Source organism: Schistocerca cancellata, chromosome 12 (genome assembly GCF_023864275.1).
Source record: "Schistocerca cancellata isolate TAMUIC-IGC-003103 chromosome 12, iqSchCanc2.1, whole genome shotgun sequence".
In the NCBI taxonomy this organism is placed as follows: domain Eukaryota; kingdom Metazoa; phylum Arthropoda; class Insecta; order Orthoptera; family Acrididae; genus Schistocerca; species Schistocerca cancellata.
This window is the reverse complement of record NC_064637.1, coordinates 161,665,075-161,677,077: the sequence shown is the minus strand read 5'-3', so window position 1 is coordinate 161,677,077 and position 12,003 is coordinate 161,665,075. Positions and strand designations below refer to the sequence as shown.

The following is a 12,003-nucleotide window of genomic DNA, read 5'->3' as shown; positions in this document are numbered from 1 at the left end:
AAGTGAGAAAACAGTGCCGTCATTGTCGTAATGAGGAAATGGGCGATTAATCCGACGTCCAAATGGAGAGAATCGTTGGACTTTGGGCCCAGGGCGGAGGCATTTCCAAAATGGCCAAGTTTGTAAACCATTCGTGTGTCGCTGCAGTTAAAGTATATTGTGCATGGCAAAACTGCACTAGCCAAAACTGGCGCCGAGGTAACTGTGGTACACCACAGGCCATGGGGGGATAGGTGAAAGCTGGCCGTGGAGATGTGTACAGGCAAATAGATATGTAATAATGAGCAACTGAGCACCGAGACGAATCGAGCAGCTACTGACAGTGTGTCCTCGACAACCGGTCCAGTGAGCTTTGCTGCGAATGGCCCCCTGCAGCAGGCACCCGGCTCGTGCACCCGTGCCGAATGCTGTTTGTCAGCAACGAAAGCTGGGATTTGCACGGCATTAACACAACTGGATGTCCACCGAATGGTGAAAGGTGGCCTTTTTTCAGACTAATCACGTTTTACGTTCTGTCGGACAAATGGCCGTCGGCGGGTAAACCCTGCAATAACTGTCGGAAGGGTCCAGTCCTGAGCAGGTAGCAATATGGTCTGGTGAATGGTTCCACCGTATTCCCACGGTGACGTCATCCTGAAAGGCACCATGCATCTGTTGTGGACTGTGTCCACACCTACATACAGTTTGTTTTTCTCGACACAATGGCATCTACCAGCAGGACAATGCAATGTGCCACACAGCTCACAGTGTATGCGTAGGATTCAAAGAGTACAAAAATGATTTTCCTTTACCCCTCTGGCCAACAAACTCCCTGTATTTAAGCCCAATCGAGAATATGTGGGACCACCTCAATCAGCTGTTCAGACCACTCATCCTCAACCGAGAAACCTAGTGCAGCTGGCCACAGCGCTGGATCGGCACGGCTCCACTGTCTCTTCTGTACCTTCCAGAACCTCATTAACACTCTTCCTCCACATCTCACAGCAATCCACACAACAAAAGGTGGTTATTCAGGATTTGTGGGGTGCTCACATTAATGTGACTGGATACTGTAGTAGTCTCACCAGCTCTCTGAACACTTTAACAACATGCATTTTGCCTCACTTTTTGTATCCCTTTAACCTCTTGCACCTGTATTTTGTATTAGCTGGTAAGAGTCAAACACGTTCTCCAACATCTAGAATACATTCGCCTCCCTGTTGCCCCAGCATCGAGAAGCCAGCACCACTGCCTCATCTGTATTTCTGAATCCCACCACCGTCACACATCCGTTTGCCCCTGTCCTCTCACAGGCTCATCCTGACTCCTGACTCCCACACTTTGAAATCAGTTTTGACATTTACTTGTCCTATCAGCTACAGCATACCATTCCCCATCCGTTGCAAATGATGGCTCTAAGACACACTTTCCCTGCAAAAGCCCAGTCCTACTGTGTCCCACCTGTAGACTCTCCGTGGATCTCGTCCTACATCCTGTCCCACCCGCACCCAAACCACTCACCTAGAGCGTACTCTAATCACAAGCCCACAGCATCACCACCCTTTCAGGTTTAGAGACCACTCACATTGCAGTCTCATCTGTCTTCACATAATCATTTTTATTTGTGCAAATGCAATTTATGAATGTGAAGTGTTACAGTGAGTCTGCCTCTGTGACACCCCACTACTGAGGTTCGGCTAACTCGTGCGTCCACGTTCCAGGCCTGTCGGGGAGCCTGAGCGGGGGCGGCAAGCCGCGGTACGGCATGCTGTGCTGCCGGGGCCCCGGGGGGCGGCGGCTGTGGGGGGCGGGGGCGCCGGTGCCCACCCCGCAGTGCCCCCACTCGACGCTCAGCTCGACGCGCAGCTCCGTCTCCAGTGCGCCCGCCTCGCCCTGCCCGGCGCCCACGCCCTTCCTCGTCACGTCGGGGTCTGTCAGGTAACGTACGGTCCGATTCAGTTTTGTGGTCAGGTTCTTATCGTCTCTGATGTACGTCCTCTCACCTACCAGTACCGTTCCCAATGTCCCAGTATCTCGCCTATAGTGTCCCCAGTACCATTCCTGTAACATTCCTGTGATGTCCTGCTGTTGTTCCCACGATGGCCTGTTTTCATTTGTGTAATGTCCTGCTATAGTTTTCATGATATTCTTGTGAGATTTGTGTAGGTTCTTAACATTCACGTATGTTTTAGGTAACTATTCTGATAAGCTACTTGCAAGTGTCAAAGTTTTGAAAAGTTTTGGTCAGATTCTTGTAGGATTCTGGCGAGGTCCTTGCTGTTTTTCATAAGCTGCGAGTTATTTCCTGTATGTGAAATCAAGTTTGTAGAGGAAACTAGGTCTGTGCACTGTTAATGAGATAAATATTCCCTCTCCACTTATTTAAGTTTCAAATAGTTCTAGTCGAAGCATATCTCAAAATCGCACAGTTCCTTGTTCTCCTTATTTCACATGGTGAACATGTTTCCATGAAATCCTCTACCTGTGACTGTCTTTCTCAGTAACTCGATCATCAGTTCCACACAAATTATTAATAGTAGCTGAACAGTCGTGTGAAAGAAACTGTCATTTCACTACATCGATATTCCTTGATATCGTCCTTACTGCAGCTGACTTGTGAAATATTATTTCCAACAAAGGAATAAAAGATTTGACTTAAAGATTAACGAAAATATCAATACCATTCAACATGCTTCTTTTTTTGATTTTCAGATGTTTTGCTATTTTTTTCTACCAACCCAGCTATGCTATCTGCTTTTCTTGGAATTAAAATTCTGTTCCAAAGTTCTCTCGTATTTGCTTCTTAGTAAGAAAATACAAATAAAATAGCAATGGTGGTCTGCTGCAGTGCCTTTATTGATGTGGAAGTCTGTCCTCGATCCCTCATTTGGATCACTAACATTTATTCCCATATCTGTCCCACCTATGTTGTGCACTACACATTTCTCTCTGTATTTCAAGATTTACAAATTTTATTTGCTCTGTGACAACCTCTCATTAAGTCCACAAATCCTCATTATTAAGTGCAATGTCAGGATTGTTTCTGTAGTGCCTTTTTCTTTTACTATTAATCTTTCTCCAGTACTACCCCATCTGTTGTTCTATTTATTTATTTAGTGAGCAGATTGAAAGTTTTGAGACTGACCGCACAGTAATGTCCACGTTCAGCCATTCACATTTTCTCGAATAATACGACGACTGTTCTTACCTTTAAATATTAACAAAGTAAATGATCCCAGGGCCTTCTACTAAAAGTGGCTTATGGAATCTTCCTATCATGATATATTATGATATCTGAATTTTCTGACACTGTAAATTGTCCCCACACAGAGGGCTACGTCAGAGTATGTCCTAGCAGTCTGACCACTGTCGTTCACCGATTTGTGGAGGAGACGGCTGCTCACGTCGTGTCTTCTAAATCTGTCCCCACCGGAGTTCTCCTCTGTGGGTCGTGTCTCCTAATACAGCTGGACGTCAGTGTGGACACTGAGACTGCTGCTATTAGGAGTAAAATAATATTCAAAGTCTTTAATTTAAGAAAAAGGTACATCGCCTTATATATTTGTCTATGTGAAATAAGGAACAGTGGCATCTGTCAGTGTGGTAAAGCAAGGTGCCACGTGAGAGCCAGTGGATATTTAAGTGGAAGTCACGATCTCTACGTCTGACCGTAATATTGAGCACTGCAACTATTTGACGTAATGTCATTGTGTTTCCTCAGGAGTCATTAAATTTTGAATCAAATCTTGCTCGAGTCACTATTACACTCATGGAAATTGAAATAAGAACACCGTGAATTCATTGTCCCAGGAAGGGGAAACTTTATTGACACATTCCTGGGGTCAGATACATCACATGATCACACTGACAGAACCACAGGCACATAGACACAGGCAACAGAGCATGCACAATGTCGGCACTAGTACAGTGTATATCCACCTTTCGCAGCAATGCAGGCTGCTATTCTCCCATGGAGACGATCGTAGAGATGCTGGATGTAGACCTGTGGAACGGCTTGCCATGCCATTTCCACCTGGCACCTCAGTTGGACCAGCGTTCGTGCTGGACGTGCAGACCGCGTGAGACGACGCTTCATCCAGTCCCAAACATGCTCAATGGGGGACAGATCCGGAGATCTTGCTGCCCAGGGTAGTTGACTTACACCTTCTAGAGCACGTTGGGTGGCACGGGATACATGCGGACGTGCATTGTCCTGTTGGAACAGGAAGTTCCCTTGCCGGTCTAGGAATGGTAGAAAGATGGGTTCGATGACGGTTTGGATGTACCGTGCACTATTCAGTGTCCCCTCGACGATCACCAGTGGTGTACAGCCAGTGTAGGAGATCGATCCCCACACCATGATGCCGGGTGTTGGCCCTGTGTGCCTCGGTCGTATGCAGTCCCGATTGTGGCGCTCACCTGCACGGCGCCAAACACGCATACGACCATCATTGGCACCAAGGCAGAAATGACTCTCATCGCTGAAGACGACACGTCTCCATTCGTCCCTCCATTCACGCCTGTCGCGACACCACTGGAGGCGGGCTGCACGATGTTGGGGCGTGAGCGGAAGACGGCCTAATGGTGTGCGGGACCGTAGCCCAGCTTCATGGAGACGGTTGCGAATGGTCCTCGCCGATACCCCAGTGTCCCTAATTTGCTGGGAAGTGGCGGTGCGGTCCCCTACGGCACTGCGTAGGATCCTACGGTCTTGGCGTGCATCCGTGCGTCGCTGCGGTCCGGTCCCAGGTCGACGGGCACGTGCACCTTCCGCCGACCACTGGCGACAACATCGATGTACTGTGGAGACCTCACGCCCCATGTGTTGAGCAATTCGGCGGTACGTCCACCCGGCCTCCCGCATGCCCACTATACGCCCTCGCTCAAAGTCCGTCAACTGCACATACGGTTCACGTCCATGCTGTCGCGGCATGCTACCAGTGTTATAGACTGCGATGGAGCTCCGTATGCCACGGCAAACTGGCTGACACTGACGGCGGCGGTGCACAAATGCTGCGCAGCTAGCGCCATTCGACGGCCAACACCGCGATTCCTGGTGTGTTCGCTGTGCCGTGCGTGTGATCATTGCTTGTACAGCCCTCTCGCAGTGTCCGGAGCAAGTATGGTGGGTCTGCACACACCGGTGTCAATGTGTTCTTTTTTCCATTTCCGGGAGTGTAATAGTTATATCACTTCAACTACAACTCTGTAACTCATTCATTTTAGTATTGAGTTACTCGTTCACAGCAGTGAACACCAAGTACTGAGCTAGACTGCCCGAGAACTGTCCCTAACCGTTTCTCACTTGGCCACGCAGGGCCGTTGTCTGTCAGAGTTTGGGCATCTGTGCCATTACTCGTTATGTTCGTCTGTTTCATTTGTTATATACCAAAAGTTAATTTTTAATTAATAATTTTGCATACGTGAAACATCGGTATGAGCAAATATTTCAATACGGTCAGCTCGTTTTTTGAAAAGTTACCAATTAATTATTATTATTCGAAGTTACCTCACTGCCAGTTCTGTAGACTCCGTCACAGGACGAGGACGGAGCCTCGTGCTGACAAAGTTTGCCCCACCCCAGGTCCAGGGTCTCGGCCGTCAGAGTGGAGTGAGTGACCTGCCTGTCTTCTGGCACGGACAGCTATAGCAGTGAACATAACCCTGTATCGAGGCCAAACCGTGACCCACAATGTGGGGCACAGATTTTGCAGCACAGAATAAATGAGTTTCCAGTCACCGTGACGTGCCCCGCCTGACTCGTGTGCCCGTGTCGCAGCAGCAGCGGGATGCTGCCGTCGGTGGGGGCCAACCTGTCGCCGGACCAGACGTTCGGCTCCATCAAGTCGCTGGCAGCGGGCCGCGAGGTGGCCAGCTTCCCGCTCTCCAGGACGCCGTCACCGCCGCCGCCCCCGCCGGGTGCCGACAGGTGAGTGGGGGACTGGGCGGCCGGCCTAAAGCTCGGTATGAGAATTCTCACTTCTTTAATAACTGCACATTATTCATTAAACCTCATCATTTGACAAAAAATTTGGCCTTTTGTCAACGGATCGAGCTCGGGAAATGTGAAGATGTGTGTAAGTTTACCGACCTACTCATTATGTTCATCAGTGTAGTTGACAATGTAAAAATCTACGTACATGTTCTGCAACCCACCATATGGTGTGTGTCAAAGAGTACACTTTACCACAACAAGTCATTTCCATTTCTGTTCCATTCACAAATAGAGTGTGGGAGAAACAACTGTCTGCATGCCTCCATATGAACTATAATTGCTCGTGTCTAACCTTGGTGTTCCTTACGTGAAATGCACATTGGTGGCAGTGGAGTCATTCTGCAGTCACCTCCAAATACTGCTTCTCTCAATTTTCTGAATAGGTTTCTCAAAAAGACCACCACCTTACCTGCACAGATTGCCATTTGAGTTCCCTAAGTATATCCGTAATACTTGCATGTTGTTCAAACCTACTAGTAAAAATCTGTAACCTGACTTGGTGCAGATCCCAAACACTCACTCCGACATTACTCAACAGTGGGTCACAACAGTCTCCTTTACAGACGAACTATACTTTTCTAAAATTCTCCCAATAAACCAAAGTCGATCATTCACCATCCCTGCTACAGTCCTTACGTGCTCATTTCATTTCACATCGCTTTGTAATGTTACACTTAGATATTTAATCGACGTGGCAGTGTCGAGCAGCACAGTACTGATACTGTATTGGAATATAATGGGTGTGTTTTTCCTACTTATCTACCATTAACTTATATTTTTCTACATTTGGAGCTAGCTGTCATTTATCACACCAACTAGAAATTTTGTCTGCAATATCTTGTTTCCTCACTCAATGACAACACCTTCTGGCACATCACAGCATCATCGGCAAACAGCAGCACACTGCTGCACACCATGTCTGCCAGATCATTTATGTGAATGAACTAGGTTCTTTTACTTCAGAAGTCTTTTAGCTACTGACCTGAGAATCTACTCCATATGTCTTTACCTTTGTTAAAGAGTTAGCAGTGTGGCACCGTGTGAAATGCTATATGGAAGTCTAGGAATACGGAATCCCCCGTCGCTCTTCATCCACGATTCGCAGGATCTCGTGTGAGAGAAGGTCGAGCTGAATCTCCCAAGAGTGATGATTTCTGAAACTCTGCCTGTACGTTTCTCTCGACAGATCGATAAACTCACATACGAGTGATAATGGCACTTCATTAAAATCTTCTCAGTTTACAAGCCACTTACCTTGAAATAAAACACTCAAGCTTTCAGTAGCTCTCCCCACTGTTGGCGTCGGGAGTCAAAATTACTGACTGCGGGGGTGGCACAGTGCTCTGCTTATACAGATGCAACGGCAGTTTCTGGAACCTTCGAGAGAGGGCCAGAGTGGCACACACAGAAGGCGAGTCAGTCAGTTCGGTCCCACCACAGGACCGAGTGATGTCAGATGGTGCGAGGGGCCAGTGCCACACATGAAATGGCTGCTCCCACATCACTACGTGTATCGAGCCTCCGCCTCTGCTTTTATTCAGTGTCCAAAGCCCTCTCCTGTGCCTTAATAAGTGTGTACCCCTGGTCTCTGTCACAATTGTTGCTGTTTATTCTAATTTTGGTAGCTTCTTTTGTCATAGAATCCCAATACAATGGTGTTGGGGTGAAAACTTCCATCTGAAAAGATGGAAGTTTTCAGACCATATTTTATTCCCATTTTTTAGGAAATGCTCAGCCATGATCCTTCTCAAGTTCTCTCTGTTTGACATGTTGTGAACGCTCTGTGCAACGTCCGGCATACTGCGAATAATTTGACCTACATAAATGCTGCCACATTCACAGTGTACGCCCTATGCACCAGGAACTTTAAGACCTCTATCATGTTTAACAGAGCGTAACGTATCTCTTATCTCAGAGGCGGGTCGGAACACTAGTCTCGTGCTGTGAGGACAAATAATACTTCATCTACACACTTTGACTGTTCCGTATAAAGAACTGCATATACGTAATTCGTTTGTATGCTGCTGACGTAGAATTTACCAACAACTACACCTGTAATATAGCTTGCCACAGACTGAATTTAAACAACTGATACTACCGTACGACAAATTTTTACATACTGAATGCTGAATAACTACTGGCTTTCAATATTGCTGGCTTTCAATATTGCTGGCTTTCAATATTGCTGGCTTTCAATATTGCTGGCTTTCAATATTGCTGGCTTTCAATATTGCTGGCCAAAACGGAATTTTTTGAGATGAATGTTGTGTGCCACCTAACTGTTGTTTTTTCGTAACACGTGTGTAGGGCAGTTATCACAAAATGTGAAAATACAAGGCATTTTAGATTAGATTAGTTTGGATTTTTATTGGTCCCAGAAATCATTTTGTGTGTTGTTACAAATGGATGATAAGTTACACACACAAGTTGTATAAATACTGTAACTAACTCACAATAGGAAAAACAATAATTACATCTCTAGAAAACCAACAAATGTGCTAAAAACTTATGACGTTAAAGAAAATATTTACCTTGATTATTTTAAATTCGTAATAAGAAAAATAACATTTACACCTACATCTGTAATCTGTGAATCATTCTGAAATGCTTGGCAGAGGGTACATCCCACTGTATCAGTTAGTAGGGCTTTTTCCCATTCCATTCACATATGAAGCATAGGAAAAATGATTGTTTAAATGCCTCTACATGTGCTGTAATTAATCTAATCTTATCTTCACCACCTATACAGGAGTGAAAAGTAGGGGGTTGTAATGTATTCCTAGAGTTATCATTTGAAGACCTTCTCAGGATAATGTCCATCTGTCTTCTTGAGTCTGACAATTCAGTTCTTTCAACATGTCAGTCACACTGTTGCACGAGTCAAACAAACGTGTGACCATTTGTGTCGTCATTTTCTGAATTTGTTCAATATCTCTATTACTCCTATTTGGCATGGGTACCACACCCTTGATCAATATTTTAGGATGGGTCACACAAGCATTTTGTAAGCAATCTTCTTTGTATACTGACTGCATTCCCATAGTATTCTGGCAATAAACCTAAGTCTGCTACCTGCTGACCCACGACTGAGCCTATGTGATGGTTCCACTTCAAGCTCATAATAATTGTTACACCCAAGTATTTGCTTGAGTTTACAGATTCCTACTGTGACTCACAGATATATTCATAGCCTACAGTACTATGTTTCTTTTTTGTTTTGTTTTGTTTTGTTTTGCGAAGTACTAAATTTTATATTCTTTAACATTTAATGCAAGCTGCCAAATATTGCACCTCTTTTTAATCTGATCAAGACCTGGTTGGTTGGTTGGTTGGTTGGTTGATCGGAAGGGGGGGGGGGGGTCCAAACAGCAGGGTCATTGGTCCCGTTGGATGAGGGAAGGGCAGGGAAGGGACTTGGCTGCGCCCTTTCAAAGGAACCATCTCAGCATTTGCCTGAAGGAATTTAGGGAAATCACAAAAAACCTAAATCAGGATGGTCGGATGCTGGTTTGAACTACATCCTCCAGAATGCGAGTCCAGTGTCCTAACCATTGCACCACATCACCCGGTATCAAGATCTGGTGAATATTTGTGCAGCTTCTTTCAGACAGTACTTCATCATAGATAATTGCACCACCTGCAAAGTGTCTGACATTACCATTAATGTTGTGTGTAAGATCATTAATATACAACATGAATAGCAAGGGTCCCAACACACTTTGCTGCGGTGCAGCTGAAGTTACCTCTACATCTCACAGTGATTCTCTGTGTAAGATAACATGCTGCATTCTTCCTACCAAGAAGTCATCAGTCCAGTCACAAATTTCACTTGACACTCCAGATGATCATACTTCTGATAAAAAATGTAGGTTTGCTATTGAGTCAAATGCTTTTTGGAAATCGAGAAATGCTGCATCCATCCGATTACCTCGATCCATGGCTTTCAGGATATCTTATGAGAAAAGTCAGAGTCGGTTCTCATATGATCGTTGTTTTTGCAAATTTTGTTCCTAAGTGCAGAATATGTTTTAAGATTCTAAAACAAATCTATGTCAAGAATATTTTGCAGTAGGTTTATTGATCAATTCTACTACCCTTCTTGAAGATAGGCATGACCTGTGCTTTCTTCTGGGTACTGGGCACAGATTTTTGTTCGAGGGCTTTATGACAAATTATAGTTAACAGAGGGGCTAACTTGGCTGTGAACTGGGTATAGAATATAACAGGGTTTCCATTGGGCCATGGGGCTTTGTTCGGTTTTAATGCTTTCAGTTGTTTCTCAACACCGCTGACACTAATATCTATTTCACTCTTCTTTTCAGTGGTACAAATTTTTTTTAAGAAACTGAAAAAAGGGTTAAACATTTCTGGTTTTGCTTTGCTATTCTCAGCTCCAGTTCCCATCTGATTCACTAGTGACTGGACTAACTTTCATGCCACTAACAGCCTTTACACATGAACATAATTTCTTTGGGTTTTGTGGAAGATTATTTGACAAGATTCTGCTACAATAGTAACTGAAGACTTCACACATTGCCCTCTTGACAGCCCAACATGTTCCATTCAGCATATGTCTATCTACAGTCTTACACTTTGTTTTACACATATTATACAGTAATCTCTGTTTCTTTAGAAGTTTCTTTATATTGACTGTATAACATGGAGGTTCTCTCTCATTATGAACTGTTCTACTGGGTGAATATCTAGCCAGTGCAGGGTCAACTATTCTTTTAAAGATGAGCCAGAGTTCCCCTACATGCTCCTGCCCTCTGCTGAAAGTTTCCAGTTCCTCATTGGGAGATGACACTACTGGTTTTTTTTATCTAGTTTACTGGACATATATGCCTTTCTGCTTGTTTTAGTTGTCATTTTTACTGTGGTAGTCATTGTTGCCGCAATCATGTTGTGATCACTGTTATCAGTCTGGATGTGGACATCCTCAAAGAGGTCAAGTCTATTTGTTGTCATGGGATTCAATATTTTTCCATAATGAGCGGGTCTCCTAATTATCTTGTCAAGGTAGTTTTCAGAGAAGGCACTTAGTAATGTTTTACAGAATGTCTCATAATACCCACCACTAAGAAAACTGTAATTATCCCAGTTGATTGTTGGATGGTTAAAGTTTCTGCCAATCTTTACAGTATAATTATGGAGCTAGTGTACAACTGAACTGAGGTTTTCCCTAAAGTTTTAAGTTACTTCAGGAGGAGAGCCTGGTGGTGGACAGAAAGACCCTTTTATAATTTTTTGCCCATCCTTGATACTGAGCCTTGCCAAAACAGTCGCACGTGCAGCTACAACTACAACTTTTATTTTAGTGGATTCGAGTCCCTCATCTAGCGGTACAAATACACCATCTCCATTTTCTGTTTTCCAATCCTTTTATAGTATACACTTAAATTTTCCTTAAATATGTCACGGTAGAATGAATGAAGTTAGCTGTAAACACATGGTACATATGAAAATATTTAACTTTGTTAATTTACACTGTCATTAATAAAAACTTGTACTGTATACACCCATTCTCCTGTTAAGTAACATTTTCACTTTTGCCTTGAATCCTTGTCAATTCAACTAAGCTTTTTGGTAGCTTCTCGAATAGAGGAGCTCCCTTGTGCTTTAGACTCCTGTATCCTTTACATAGCCACTGAGAAATTATAGACACATATGATGATGATACAAGCATAATTATTAATCCAGTGAAAGAAACTCCAATAGAAAATGAAAAAAATAATGCCTTTCGAAAAATTATTGATTGGTTTTCTGTGAATGGGCTTGCTCTAAATTTTCTACTGGAAGGAGTACAGTTCCTTCACTAAATATAACACATCAACAGAAGTCAGTAGCCAGGGTAGAGCATACTAAGTTTTTGGATGTACATATAGGTGAGAATCTTAATTGGAAAATTCATATTTTGGACCACCTAAAGTGACCAGGTTCAGCACCTTTTGCAATCAGAATAATTGCTAATATTGAGGATATAGAAATTAGCAAGCTAACATACTTCACATAGTTTCACCCTCTGATGT

General features: G+C 44.1%; 1 protein-coding gene across 1 annotated transcript in view; it reads left to right on the top strand.

The window, feature by feature from the left end:
- The window catches only part of LOC126109550 (uncharacterized), a 456,059-nt gene that overhangs the window by 426,078 nt on the left and 17,978 nt on the right, over positions 1-12,003 (top strand). Inside the window, exons 8-9 of the mRNA XM_049914566.1 lie at positions 1,701-1,917; positions 5,759-5,908. Of these exons, the coding sequence (XP_049770523.1) occupies positions 1,701-1,917; positions 5,759-5,908 (367 nt within the window). The remainder of the gene's footprint in view (positions 1-1,700; positions 1,918-5,758; positions 5,909-12,003) is intronic.